This window comes from Artibeus jamaicensis, unplaced genomic scaffold, assembly GCF_021234435.1.
Source record: "Artibeus jamaicensis isolate MK-2021 breed Jamaican fruit bat unplaced genomic scaffold, CSHL_Jam_final contig_1998, whole genome shotgun sequence".
Lineage (NCBI taxonomy): Eukaryota > Metazoa > Chordata > Mammalia > Chiroptera > Phyllostomidae > Artibeus > Artibeus jamaicensis.
Window position 1 is genome coordinate 18738396 of NW_026521407.1, and position 14298 is coordinate 18752693.

Consider the following 14298-nt stretch of genomic DNA (forward strand, 5'->3'; position numbering starts at 1 on the left):
AGAAGAGAGAGGTGTAGGACTTGAAGAGTAACTCCTGCTTCTGGTTCACTGAAATGGCAATGCGAGAGCCTTTATCACAGGTAAAACTGTTTTCACTTTAGTCCAGTTTAGTTTCACCTTTAGAATGTCAAGTGAGTTAGGGGTTTGTATCTGTTGGAATTACCGGAATTACCTGTCACCGATATTGGCATATATACCTAGCTATCTGGAGAAGTTGAATTTGTTACTCATTGCTGACCAGAATATCTCATTTAAAGTAGCATTTCCCCTCTATTTGACTGAGGCCCAGAGATGGGAATTTGATCATATATCTAGTATTCGGATTCTCACAATCAGCTCTCACACTTAGTGTTTTTCCTGGTACACAGTACAGCTCGGTGTATTGTCAACAGCTGACACTAACTTGGTGACATGTGCTAAATGGCCACCTGAGCTCCAGGAGTAAGAAAGTAAAAGTGAGTTTTGAATCTTATAAAGTGTATAGATAAGCCCAAATCAGGAGGGAACGGAGGAAACCTCTTATTAGGAAGGCGTTCCTAAAAGACTTTTTTTTCCCTTTGCCTCTGGCTTTATATAACTTGACAGAACTGAACTAGATTTTAGATTTTGAATGTGTGTGGGGCGGGGGGGAAGGAGACTTAATTGTGCATTATATTGAGCTTTGATAATATGGCCAATTTTGTTCATAAATTTCTTAGATGACTTGTTAATGTGACTATACAGATTCTTCCTCTGAATGACTATCATTAATAGCTACTTAAGGTATCCCAGTGTTTTTCATATGTTATCTCACTTAGTTTTCATGTTAGTCTAATAAGGTAGGTACTGATGTGACTTCCTCATTTTACAACTGAGGAAGGATATGGAGAGTCCAACTGGCTCCGAGGTCACTTGGTGAGTAGAAGAACCCAATGCAAGCTTTTCTTTTAAACTCAGAAATCCCGTACTCCCTCCAGTCCCTCCTCTCTCTCTCTGGTCACCTCTAAACTCCTTCCATTGTGAGACAGTGGAAAGAGTTTTGACCTCAGATCCAAAGACCTTGATTCCAATTCTGACTGGGTCATAGCTGGCTTTGTGATGGCGAGTGGTCGCTGGAATAAGTCTTTGGAAGTTATTTTCCAGCCAGCAGGTTACAATATTTGATTTTTTTAAGTTCCTCTGCAGCTTCAGAATCTCTGCCCAGGATTTTGTCCGGGGCCTGTGTCACCATTGCACGCTCGACTGCATCCTACAGGAGAGGGGAGGAGCAACGTGGGAGCCTGGCCACTCTGTCCAGCCGGCTTTGGCATGAAGAGACCCACAGGATCTCTTTAGATGAGGAAAACCCTGGGCCCTTACACGACTCTTTTCTCATCTGCTTCCTGAGCTGGCATTTCTCAGTCTGTTCTTTTTCACTCATCAACAAAAGTATTTGAGCCAAGCTGTCTTTGTGGTTTCAGCCCAGGGATGAACACATCAGTTATGTGCCCATCTGGCTCTCGGAGCAGTGATAACCTCCTTGCATGAGCCCATCTGTTACCTTAATCCTTTTTGGAACAGGGCACATGTAAATAAATATTACTGTGTTCCTCCCTTAGGTGTCTCAGCTCCTGGCAGGTGGTTGAGGATGGGCTGGGCAGATGGCGGGAAAGTATTTTTAATTTTACCTCCATGGTTAACTTGTCAGTTGTTCACAGATCAGTTTAGGAAATAGTGGGATACTGGGATCGGGGTGACTACAATGACTGACATTAAAAAGGTAAAAAAACACCTATAACCAACACCGTCTACCATCACCACCGTTGTGTACAGGAGAGAATACAGAAGATGAAATGACAAAACCTCATCAGGGAGAAAGGCCAGGTCTTCCGAGGTAAAGAGAGTTGGAATTCTTATACTGACATTTTCTCCTGTGACTGGTGAAAAGCCTCATCCGTGACCATGGCTTGTCTTTGGAAAGCTCTGCTCAGCCTGGCGCTTGGGTGCTTGTCTCTCACAGGTGTCGTGGGTAGGAAGTGCAGTTCCGACAGGGAGAGGAGAGCACTGTTCCCAGGTCAGCCCTTTCCTTCTACAGCCACCTCTAGTCCCTTCACTAGTGTGGTGATACAGACCTTAACTTTATCCTTCCATCTTTCCTTATAGGCAAGAAGCGAAACCCTGGCCTTAAAATTCCAAAAGAAGCATTTGAACAACCTCAGACCAGTTCCACGTAAGTTGTCAAGATCACCTTCTTCATCCAAACACTCATACTTCACAGGTGCCTGGGCAATGGGGGTTCATTTGGGGGCTGGCAAGCAATGCCTTGACTGTGGAAATAGCTGTTAAAAGGAAGAGCCCTTTAAAGGGGAAGCTGTTCTGTGCTTACTGTTCTGTGAGCTGAAATAATCACACTTGGTCAGTTAGTCTGTACTGAATAGGTAGCTTTGAACTCAGTGTCTCCTGTTACTGGTTGGCTGTAAATTGATCGTCACAAATGCATTTGGCAGATGGGGTCCTCTGTAAGTCTAGAAAGGTCCCTGGATGTGCACTTTTTACCTTTTGCCATGTGGATTTGAGCAAACAAGTAAATCCTTGTGAGAGCCACCACTATAAAACTTAGGTTGAGATGGAAAATGGTATTTGGTGAAGACTCAGCATCCTGACACCTAGGTCCTATCCCACATAAACAGAAGGCAAAATGAAGTAAAGGAACACTTTTTAATTAGCTGAGGCTTTGGCCCAAATCCCTGAGTGAGCCAAAGTTCTGGTGAAGCCGGACACCCTCTCCCTGAGGTTTTAGGTTGACCTGTACTTTTTCTCCAACAGATTTTCAGTTGCTCTGGCACCATTTGTTGAAACGGCTCTCCCTCCTCCATTTACTTGCTTTTGCTCCTTTGTCAAATATGAATTGTGCATGCTGTGTGCCTCTGTTTCCGGGTTCTCTGCTCTGTTCCACTGATCTGTGTGTCTGTGTGTCTGTGAATATCACACTGTGTTGGTGACTGCAGCTAAATGGTAACCTTAACATTGAGAAAAGTGATTCCTTCCCCCTGGTTTGTCTTTCAAAAAATTACTTTGGCCATTGAGGGCTTTTCTCTTTTCCTGTAAGTTTTAGACTAAGCTTGTCTATGTCTTCAAAATAAACTTGCTGAGATTTTGATAGGAATTGTGTTTAACCCATAGGTCAGTTTAGGGAGAATGATATCTTCTATTATACTGAGTCTTCCAGCCCCCAAACCTGGTAAATTTCTCCAAGTATTTAGATTATCTTTGAATTTCTTAATTATTTCATAGTTTTCACCATAAAGATTCTTTCTCTACGTTAGATTGTATACCTAAGGATTTTTATTGGTGGGAGCAATTACAAATGGTATTCTATTTTTGATTTTGATTTCCACTTGTTCATTGTCAGTATAGAGAAATGCAATTGATTTTCTGGTTGATCTTGTCCTGTGATCTTATTAGAATCACTTATTAATTCTAAGAGCTTTTTGTAGATTTCTTAGAATTTTATAGAGAGCCATGCCTTCTGCAAAAAGAAATAGTTCTGTTTCTTCCTTTTCAAGCAGTATTCTTTAAACCTTAATTTTCTTACCTTATTTTAGTGCAAGAATGTCCTGTACTGTGTTAAATAAGATTAGTGGGAGCAGGTAACCTTGCTTTGTTCTTTATCTTAGAGGGAGAACATTTCATCTTCTACCATAAAGCATGGTATTTGGTTTTTGTAGATGCTGTTTATGAGGTTGAAGTGTACTGAGAGTTTTTATCATGAATGTTTGTTGAATATTATTAAGTGCTTTTTTTGTGCATCCGCTGATATAACATAGATTTTTCTTCTTTATCCTGTTGATATGGATTAAATTGATTGATTTTTAAAATATTGAACTAGACTTGCATACCCCAAACAATTCCCACTTGGATGTAGTATATTACTTTTTTATATATTGTTGCATTTGATCTGCTAAACTTTTGTTGAAGAATTTTGTCTCAGTTTATGAGAGATATTGGTCTGTAGTGAGTTTTGTTTTTTGGTGTATGCCATTATTGTCTGGGTTTGGTATTAAGGTAATATTGGCCTAATAAAATGAGTTGCTGAGAGTTCTGTCTATTTTTGGCAGGTATTATGCAAAATAGGTGGTAATATCTTTGAAAATATTTTGAGATAAAATTGACATGTAACATTATCTTAGTTTTAGGTATATAACATAATATTTTAATATATGCAATTCTCTCCTTTTTTTCATGTTTTCTAAAATTCTTCAGTGAAGCAAAACAGGCTTGCACATTTCTTCTGGAGTTTTGTAGCTACAAATTTAATTTCTTTAATAGTTCTAGGATAGTCCCCTGATCTTTTTCATCATGGATAGGTTTTGGTAGTTTGAAGTATTCAAGGAATTTGTCTATTTCCTCTAAGTTGTTGAATTAATAAGAGTAAAGCTACTCATAGTATTTTCTGAAATATCCTTTTAATGGCTGCAAGAAATATTGTCCTATCCCATTTTTACCCCGATATTGGTAATTTGTGTTTTCTTGCTTTTTTCTTTGTCAGTCTTGCTAGAGGTTTATTAATTTTTTTTTTTTTAAATGACCCACTTTAGTCCTGGCCAGTGTTGCTTAGTTGGTTGGAACATTGTCCTGTAACCAAAAGGTTGCAGATTTGATTCCAGGTCAGGGCACATGCCTAGGTTGTGGGTTTGATTCCCTGTTCAGGTGCATGTGGGGGAGGCCACCAGTTAATGCTTTTATGGCTCACCAGTGTTACTCTCTCTCCCTTCTTCTCTTTCTAGAAGCAATAAAAAATGTCCTCAGGGGAGGACAGAGAAAGAACCAACTTTGTTTTCTTTACCTTTCTATTTTCATTTTTATGGATTTCTCCCCTTTATGTTTTTCTTTGGGATATATTTTTATATCAGCCTTTCAACTGTCTTATATTACTTCCCTTTACAATTTCTGTTTTTCACCTCCTAATTTATATTAATGTTCTGTATTTTATAAAATTTGAAAACCACCCTAAATGCTTCCTTCATATAAACAAATGAACAAAAACATGTGCAAGGATAAAAATATTTTCTATGTTGCCTTTCCCTCACGTGCAGATTAAACTTGAAAGATATTTTTCTCTTTCACTCTGTAAAGCCAAGAGCATCACTTGGTTATTGCAGACTATACCACTTTAGCTCACGGAGATCCTTGATATTCTAATTGTTCTCTTAATACTTAGGTGTAAATTTTTACTCCTAAAGAAATAGCTCCCACATTGTGAATTTTTCTTGGCAATTATTTGAGGTTGTCTTGGTGACTCGTAGCATTTATACCCTGCCTCCTTCTGCTGCGCTACACAAAAATAAACAGCTTGGGACAGAGCTCCATTCTCTTTAGTTCCACGTGTGTGGTCCCTCTGCTGGAGCTTTTTCTCTGAGTAACTGATGCCAGTGTGTCTTTGACTCAGATTTCTGAGCTGTCCCCTCACTGGACTGGCAGTAACTGATTCTAAATCGATTTTGCGCCAGTCCATATCTTCTCTCATTTAACCCTCACAGGACACTCAGGGGATAGTTACTGTTGCTCTCACCGTGTAAGTCCGAAAACAGACCTGGAAAAGGGTCATGTACCTCGCTCAGAGCAGTTGAGCATAGCCTTGCGGGTCAGACTTTAGGCTCTGGCGCTAGTATGCCAAGGTTTGTATTTGGGATTGAAACTTCACTAGTTGAATAGTTTACTTGTTAACCCTGCTAAGACTTATTTTCCCCTTCAGAAAAACAGGAATACACAACGATGTGCTTGTTGTGAAGATTAGATGTCATAATCCATACTAAGTCTCCTAGAGCCTGTTCCATTGTAAGTTTTTAATGAAGATAGCTCCAAATATTGCTGGTATTATTGTTAATCCACTGTTATTAAGTGGAAGAACTGGCATACAGATTCAGGGCTCTCTGACTCTCAAATATGTCTTTCTAGCCATATATCAGATTGGTAGAGACTTCGGCCAGACAGTCCCTGGCTATAAAATGAGTGGCAGGATATTCCACTTCTGTTATTGAGAGAGTAATGGCACACACAGCTCTGGGTTCTAATCTCACCCATCTCCCTTTGGATGACCTTAAATTATTTTGTCTGCTTCAGTGTCAATTCTTCACATTCGAATAGAAATAATAATAATATATGTGGAAATTAAAGATGATATTTTATATAAAGGGTCTACAGCCCAGTCTCTGGCCCAGATAGATGCTTCATAAATATTGTCAAATGGAAGAAGAATTGTAACAATAACCAGTGAACTGATTGCTCATGCAGTACTAAAAATAAATCATTCTAATACACCAAAGCTGGTTGTTCGTATAAAACAATAATACTTTGTGCCCTTTGGAATACCTCCCAGGGGAGAAATTTTGTAATAAGTTTGGGTCTTACCCCAGTGGACTAAAATGTTGAATAAGTGACAGAGAACATGTACCCACAGTATAATCCTCTTACAGAGGCTCAGTGCCCCAGGCAAACTCCTGTGTCCATCTTGGAGGGAACACGGAGTCAACTAATCCAATATGATCTCTCAGTCTCGGCCCCATCGCTTGATGCTTTTGGCAGACCGGGTGAGGCCTGTGGCCTGAGCCTGGGTGAACTGATTGTTCATGGGAGGGAGACTCGGTGTCGAGAGCAGGTTCCTTGGGTGTAGTCAGTCTGGGATTAGAATGATGGGTTTACTACTTGGGAGCAAATTACCCAAACTCATTTGGAACCTGGGAATGATGGTACTCATGGTAAGGGCGTGTGGGGGTGGGGGTCCGGGGGGGTGTTAAATAGTTCATGAAGTGCAGGTAAAGCACTTAACCCTGTTTTCAGTGTGTATCCTTTTCTCCTTAGGTCAGGACTGAGGGTCAGGTGATGGGAGTTTTATTTTCAGCTCTGTTGAGGACTGTGGCTTCAGCAAATCACCGTGTTTTTCAGTGCTTCATTTTTCTCTGCCTGAAAAATGGCACAAAACTCTCCTATTAAGTAGAGGTATAATACAAAGTTAGTATAAAGCTGGAGTCAGCAAACTTTTCTGCAAAAGGCCAGAGGATAAATACTTTAGGTTACCTGGGCCACAGTTGCCTCTGTTGGATATTCTCTGTTGTTTGGTTTTTCATAACCCTTTAAACTTGTAAAAGTCACCCTTAGCTGGGCCCCAGGCTGTCCTTTGCAGAGCCCCAGTACGAATACTACTAGACTCTCAGACCTGGGAGAGGTCTTACCCAGCACCCCTATTGGATGGCAAGAAAACAGAAGTAGCTCCTAATACTAGTGACCTTTCTGTCCCTTCTGTTGCTTTTAAAAGGAAGAATGCTGAACAATTGCAAAGGATTTTTTATTGTTTATGGTAGTCACACGTATCAAGTAATATTTGTCTTTATTTCAAATTTCCACTGCAATTAGTATGAACAAATAGTGACGACTAAAGAAAAAATAGCTTTGGAGATTCTAGGAATGAGAAATCAGATTTTTACTAATATAATTCATCTGCACCATGTTTCAGAAGAAATAGTCCCTGCTCGGAAACACAGGGTATGCAAAAGCATCACTGCCGCACGTGTGTGTATGTTGTGTGTGTGTTTTTTGCTTTCCTCCTCCCTCCCAGGCCCTGGGTTTAAGTTCGTATAGAGAAACTTGTTTTATGTATTCTGTGTATTTTAGGAGGATTTTGAGGTGAGAGAAGGCTCACCATTAAAGCTTCAGATTCATGTTTATATCTGTGTTTATATTTCTATGTTTCCCTCGTTGTTTTCTTTATTGATTTAGTTTCAGCAGAAGCGGTAGAATTATAATACATTAGGATTGAGAAAAGTTGGTGTTGGCGAGGGATGCGTTTCTCTCTTCCTTTCATCTTCCTTCCCTTCCATTTCCCCTTGTATTTTTCTAGAGACAGTTCTGGCACGGAATGTCCCCCAGTTGCTTTATTATTTGGCTGTATTAACAGTATGTTTCTTGGCATACACTCCTGTGTCATGATGCTTTTGGTGCGTTTATTTCAGGAAAAATGCTTTTCTAGCCTCCTCATTAGGTGCACAGCCAAAACCAAACATTTTTCTCCAGAGTGGCTTAATATCAACCCAGGCAGCGCCGAAGTAGTAGAAATAAATACACAGGAGGTGACTGTGCTTTCTTACGGAGGCACAAAATCAGCAGGCCTCTGGCTGCCGAGATGACCTTTGGATAGTGTGCACACCGTGTGGAGAAGAAATGTCACAACTGAATGAGACAGCCTGGGAGAACAGAAAGTATTCTGACCTGAAAATCAGGGGTCTTGGCTTAGGCGTGATCTTGGACAAGTCAGTTCGCCTTTCTAGACCATCTTTTTTTTTTTTCCCCATCTATAAAGGTGGGGACTAGCTAAATTTCTAATTCTTGTGGTCTGTGCATTTTGTGCATGAAGATAACCATTTGTCAATGCTAATTTTTTTTTAAACAGTTGTGGAAAAATTGGGGGGTTAATTGGGCACATTGGTGTTCTTGGCTGAGAAAAGTTTGAGGCCTACTGGAATAAAATATACTTACATAACTATATGCATATGGCTTATATTTATTGGATATTTACTCTGTGTCAGGCATTCTGCTAAGCGCTTTACTTGGAATATTTCATTTGATACTTCTACTCCATGAGGGAGGTATGCTAGTATCCTCACGGTGAAGAAGAGAGAGAGCTCTGGCTGAGTAGCTCAGTGGGTTAGAGCATTGTCCTGTTGCACCAAGATTGTGCGTTCAATTCCTGGTCAGGGCACATAGAAGGATCAATCAATGAGTGCACAAATAAATGGGACAATGACACAGCTAGATGTTTGTCTCTCTCTCTGTCTCTCAAATAAAAAAGAAAAAGAAGATGAAGGAAAAGAAACGGAAGCTCAAAGAGATTAATTTAATTCCAAATGTATTTAATTCCAAATCTTTCACTGTTAACACTTTTATGCTTTAGTGTAGGCTTTATTTTATTTATAAACTTAGTTTTCATTTCCAAGGAAAAAATCTAATTGCACATAATTTGGGAAGGACATTTTGGATGAAAATCTCATGTGTTTTGTTTTCTCCCTGTTTTTCCGTAGGCCACCTCGAGATTTAGACTCCAAAGCATGCATATCTATTGGAAATCAGGTGAGGAAACTCCCATTGGCCAGTTTGTAACTTGACCATTTCATTGTGTCTGCTTTCTGACTGCCCACTGAAAAATATATTTTCTGTAATATGCTGTGAGGCAGGTAGGTCAGAACACTAGAATTTAAGTAGAAGTGGTACGTGGATCACTTGATATTTTTGAGTGTGACATTGAAATCAGGCTATTGTGGTCTTGAGGGAAGGCATTTGAAGAGAGTAGACACTTCTCTTTGGGAGTAGAGAGTACTTGTCAAAGTCCAAGCATGGATCTAGTTACTGCCAGTCAGCACACAGCTACACATACAGCATCTTCAGACCATAAGACACACCTAGGTTTTAGAGGAAAATAGGAAAAAAAATTTTGAAAGAAGAAATGTGGTAAAATATTTAGTAACATAAATGACATATTTCACCTATGTAAATGTAAACAGAACTCAACAGCAGTATTAACAACCCTTACTCCTCCCAGATTAGGGGGTGTGGGGGGGGAAGAGTGTCTTATAGACCGAAAAATACATATTGGAGGAGGCATGGCCCACGAGCTGCAGTGCAGACAACTTAAACTGAGCACTTTGGAAGCTCAGTTGGAGTTGGATGTTTGTATGGCCTGTGACAAGCAGGTGGCATTTTGTGGGAATCTAAACATCTCCTGACACCTGTTGCCTTCAGTGGCTCCTTTGGAGAAGCTTTGAGACCAGTAGCATAGAAGTGACCCTTGGAATGTTGGGAGAAACCAGAGAGAGGACAACGTAGTCTGTGTCGAGTTTATTTCTCGCTTTTCTATTGCGTTATTTTTCTCTCCTGCAGAATTTCGAGGTGAAAGCAGACGACCTGGAGCCTATAGTGGAACTGGGACGAGGTGCGTACGGCGTGGTGGAGAAGATGCGGCACGTGCCCAGCGGGCAGATCATGGCGGTGAAGGTAGAGTTCACGTTCCCCAGACATTTTCTGTCTGTCGTGTTTACGTTTGTCCATCCCAGTTACAAAGCAGCCCTCTTCATAGAAGGGAAATAATCTTCAATGGGGTGAAACGGAAGAGATTATTTGCAGGGAACAAATTGCCCTCCACACGTGTGGAAAATGCTGTATTTTGCCATGTATAACATGCACTCATGTTTTTGGCCCAAACTTTCAGAAAAAAAACTTTTGTTTTATGGTATATAGATATGGAATTAGTACTATCCATGTATAATGTGCATCCTTATTTTTAGCTCAAAAATTTGGGCAAAAAAGTGTGCATTATACTTGGCAAAATACAGGGACTTCCTTAATGTCGTTGAATTCTGGGTCCAAATTAAAATTACCCTGATTGTCTCAGAGTTGTCCTTGTTGTTTTTCCTGTTTGGTTGTTCAAATTAGAATCCAAACAAATGTTCACATTTTGTAGTTGGTTATTATGTCTGAAAAGTCTCTTTTATTCTGTATTCGATGTCTTTTAAAGAATTGTCCCTGAAAATCAGGAAACCAGAATTGAGGGGAAAAAATTGCCTCCGTTTGTGGAAAAAAAGGAGGGTAAAATACATCTTGAGTGAATTTGCATAGTTTCTGCACTATAAAAAGAAATGTGTAATCATTGCATATTTCTCGAGTAGATGCTGGAGGGACCTTGGAGACTCCCCATCTCTAAGTGAATTAATAGATTTGGGCCATCGTTAGGAACATGAATGGCCAGATGACACGGACCCTTGTTTTTAGAGAATGGAGATATCTTACCCATAGCTGGTAGATTTTTCAGGTCTACTGCAGACTCTTTGCTTAGCAGGCAGAACGCGAAAGCCTGGTATATACCATTCCTGTAATTTAATGGCATAATCGTATTTCTATAAGGCTACATTTGCTGATGTGAGAGGTTTCTCTTCTCTCAGAGTCACTGGGATAAGAATGAGAGATTTCTCCATTTCTGTTAGATGCCTTCTATTTTCCACAGCTGTACCAATGCTCGCACAGTTGCTATTTTATCCAAATATTCTTACTTGTTCCCAAAGAGGGAGCTTTTGACTTTTGTTGTAGGACTCCAAATCAGCCACAGAGTAGTTCATAACTGTGGCCTTCTTGCACTGAACAGATGTAATACAAGAAGTCAGACTGTTTTTGTAACTTGGAAATACATTCCCAAACATCTGCACATTTTCCAAAATATATAATCAGTTTTTTTAAACCAAGGATTATTAGGGAAATCAAATGAATAAACAGTCTTTCTTACTTTTCTTTTGTTACAAATAGTTAATTACTTAAGGTGGATGTTCGAGAGGTTGTCGCCATGAGTTGAACCGTGGATTTTTGTAGTGTTTGCAGGATGGGGGCCTGCATTATTCAGTGCTTCATCCTCAGGGCAGTAACCATTCATATTTGCATGCATTCCCATTCAGCGGATCCGGGCCACAGTAAATAGCCAGGAGCAGAAAAGGCTACTGATGGATCTGGATATTTCCATGAGGACAGTGGACTGTCCCTTTACGGTCACCTTTTATGGCGCGCTCTTCCGGGAGGTAGGCGATCCTTCAATTCAAGGTCAAAGAACAATAGCTAAACAAAAGGCACCTCTGATCACATAAATGCTGTGCATGGTTGTGGTGCTTTTACTTGTTTGACATGCCTCCCATAGAGAGTCTTATGCTCTGTGGCTCTCTCTTTTTCTTTTCTGTTTTGCTGTCTCTTTTGGCAAAACTGCCTATATCAATCGTCTATAGACCGACTGAAGTAGAATCCTTAAAATCTGAAATATTCTGGCGCTTTGGCTACTCGCTACACTTTATGTTGCCTGCTTTTGTACCACTTTGCCCCTCTGCTTTTCACTTCACTACGCTGTGGATTATGATGCTTCCCCTCACTCTTGCAACCAGCCTTTTGATGAGCTCTGGCCAGTGCTCCATGTGGGAGGTCAGGTGGGGCTAGGCTTGTACACTTAGCTCCTAGGGGCAGTCACAGTAGAGGCTTGGATTTCTTGGTCTCTATTGCTTGTCTCTATGAGTATTTTGATGTGATCACGTGCTGCTTCTGCTTGGCTGTCTGCTAGTTTGCTCTTTGGAGATAATCTTGCTTATTTATGAATTGCTTTGAGGTCGTAAAGAACAACTGTAGATTTCCTCCAAAAATTCAAGCAAGAAGTAGTTCTTCCTGATAGGTGTTCACTGTATTCTCATTTTCCCTTTTTCATCTCCTTTAACAATTTCTTAACCACTTGCTCTCCAGGGTGATGTTTGGATCTGCATGGAGCTCATGGATACGTCGCTAGATAAATTCTACAAACAAGTGATTGATAAAGGCCAAACAATTCCAGAGGACATCTTAGGGAAAATAGCAGTTTCTGTGAGTATCTCATGAACCCTGCAAGGAAAATGTGAAATGTCCAGGCCTCATGTGAGGAAACAGCCAGAGCATGTTGAATGCAGTGTGGGTAAATGAATGCTTTTCTCTGTGAGCACTGGGGAAGGAAGGGTCTACCACTGGCTCAGTTTGGTAAACTCTCAGTTCAAGCGCCTCTCAGCAGTGCATTCATCTGCTGTGGCTACATTCCTGGTGTCTGAATTCTGACACTAGTTTAATTTTCATTTGTAGATTTTTTACACATTTCCGTAGGACTAATAGGCATAGAAGGAAGCAGAAAAAAAAATGAAATGGCTGAAGGTGTTTGTCCTTAAAAGCTACTAAGGTTCAGGAGGATGGAGAAAAAAAATGCTAGAGGCCACATGAAAACCAAGATATGTGAGTGAGACATCCTTCTGGTGGGTGGAGTCCAATATGTGTGACTCCCTGTATATTTTTCTGGAAAGGGCCACCACTAGTTGAGAAAATAATTCAACCTGGGACCTTAAGTCAGGGATGATAAACCTGGATATACTTATCGCTCGGCTTCTTGCCAGTGATGAGTGACATACATCTATCTTGTGTTTCTCTTGCAGATTGTAAAAGCATTAGAACATTTACACAGTAAGCTCTCTGTCATTCATCGAGGTAAGCATTTACGGGCCTTCCCTGGCTGTTCCTGTTATAAAGTTTGTTGCTTCTACTTGATTTCTACCCCACAATGGATGGAAATGGAATTGAGTCAGGCAAGAGAACTAAAGGGTTTTCCCTTGCGACTGGAGAGCAAATCAGAATCAAGCTGTTCTTGATCTCGTCCAAGGACATTAGAAGACATGGGCTTTAGGTTATACCTAAGCTGAATATAAAAAACCTAAGCTGAATATTACCAACCAGAACTGTGGGATTACCCCCCCTCCCCCATGCACAATTTCAGAGAACAGGGCAAAAATTCATCTAGTGTTGCCCATCACCTGGGAGCTTGTAGAAAGCAGAACCATAGGTCATAAGACCAACTGACTATGAGTGTTAACAAGATGGCTAGGTAATTATTGTGTACATTAAAGTGTGAAAAGTTCTGGTATAAAATGCAATATTTTCAGATAGCAGGAGGCAAGATAAAAATGAAACAATTGGTAGATTTGTCCCTTTTTTCTTTCCCTCCTTCTGTTTTTCCTGCCTGTGGATCTGTTTTCTATCTATCCATACGTCCATTCTTCCATCTTTCATCAGTCCCTGTATCCACCCATTTATCTCTGAAAATCACCTTCCCAGCATCATATAGCACTGTATTTTTACAGCACTGTGATAGATGCTCTGAGAGGTATCTGAGAAGAAAGCATATTGTTATTAAACTCCTACATAGGAATTCTTGATTGGGACATAAGCAAGTATGCAAATAGACCCATGAGCACACATAGGAAGGCGAAAGCACCAAATATGGAAGTGGCGTGGGTAGAATGTAAAGCAAGGACATGACGGGCACTGGTGACGATCATCAATCAGGGCAAGTTCTTGGAAGAGGTCTGTGCCACCAGGTTTTTGGAAAGATTACCGGAAATATCGATAGCTAATAAGGCATTGTAATTTGGTAATTTCTGAAGTCTCTGAGCCTGAAAATAATGTAAATGCTTCAAAAGTGTGTCTACTGCAGTTATTATTAACAATTGGAGAAAGAGGACAAGAAGAAAGTGAAACAGAATCCAGATAGAAAGAAAAATGTAGATTACCAACAAAAGTGAGCTGATTGTGAGGGGCTTATTTAAAACTTCTGAAGTATTTCATTCATGTGAGAGAATGCGTACAAAATGCAAAAAAGTAATGGAATGAAATGTGTTTATCTGCCATTCTACTGAAAGGGAAAATTATAAGGCATAACTTTAAATGTTTTTAGGAGAACTTTTTCCCCTGATT

The 14298-nt window shown here is 40.2% G+C and overlaps 1 protein-coding gene across 2 annotated transcripts in view; it reads left to right on the plus strand.

The window, feature by feature from the left end:
- MAP2K6 (mitogen-activated protein kinase kinase 6) overlaps nucleotides 1-14298 on the plus strand; it is a 95199-nt gene that overhangs the window by 62793 nt on the left and 18108 nt on the right. For both annotated transcript variants that reach the window (XM_037127991.2, XM_037127992.2), the window contains exons 2-7: nucleotides 2122-2188; nucleotides 9033-9081; nucleotides 9889-10002; nucleotides 11451-11570; nucleotides 12274-12390; nucleotides 12984-13035. In XM_037127991.2, the coding sequence (XP_036983886.1) occupies nucleotides 2122-2188; nucleotides 9033-9081; nucleotides 9889-10002; nucleotides 11451-11570; nucleotides 12274-12390; nucleotides 12984-13035 (519 nt within the window). The remainder of the gene's footprint in view (nucleotides 1-2121; nucleotides 2189-9032; nucleotides 9082-9888; nucleotides 10003-11450; nucleotides 11571-12273; nucleotides 12391-12983; nucleotides 13036-14298) is intronic.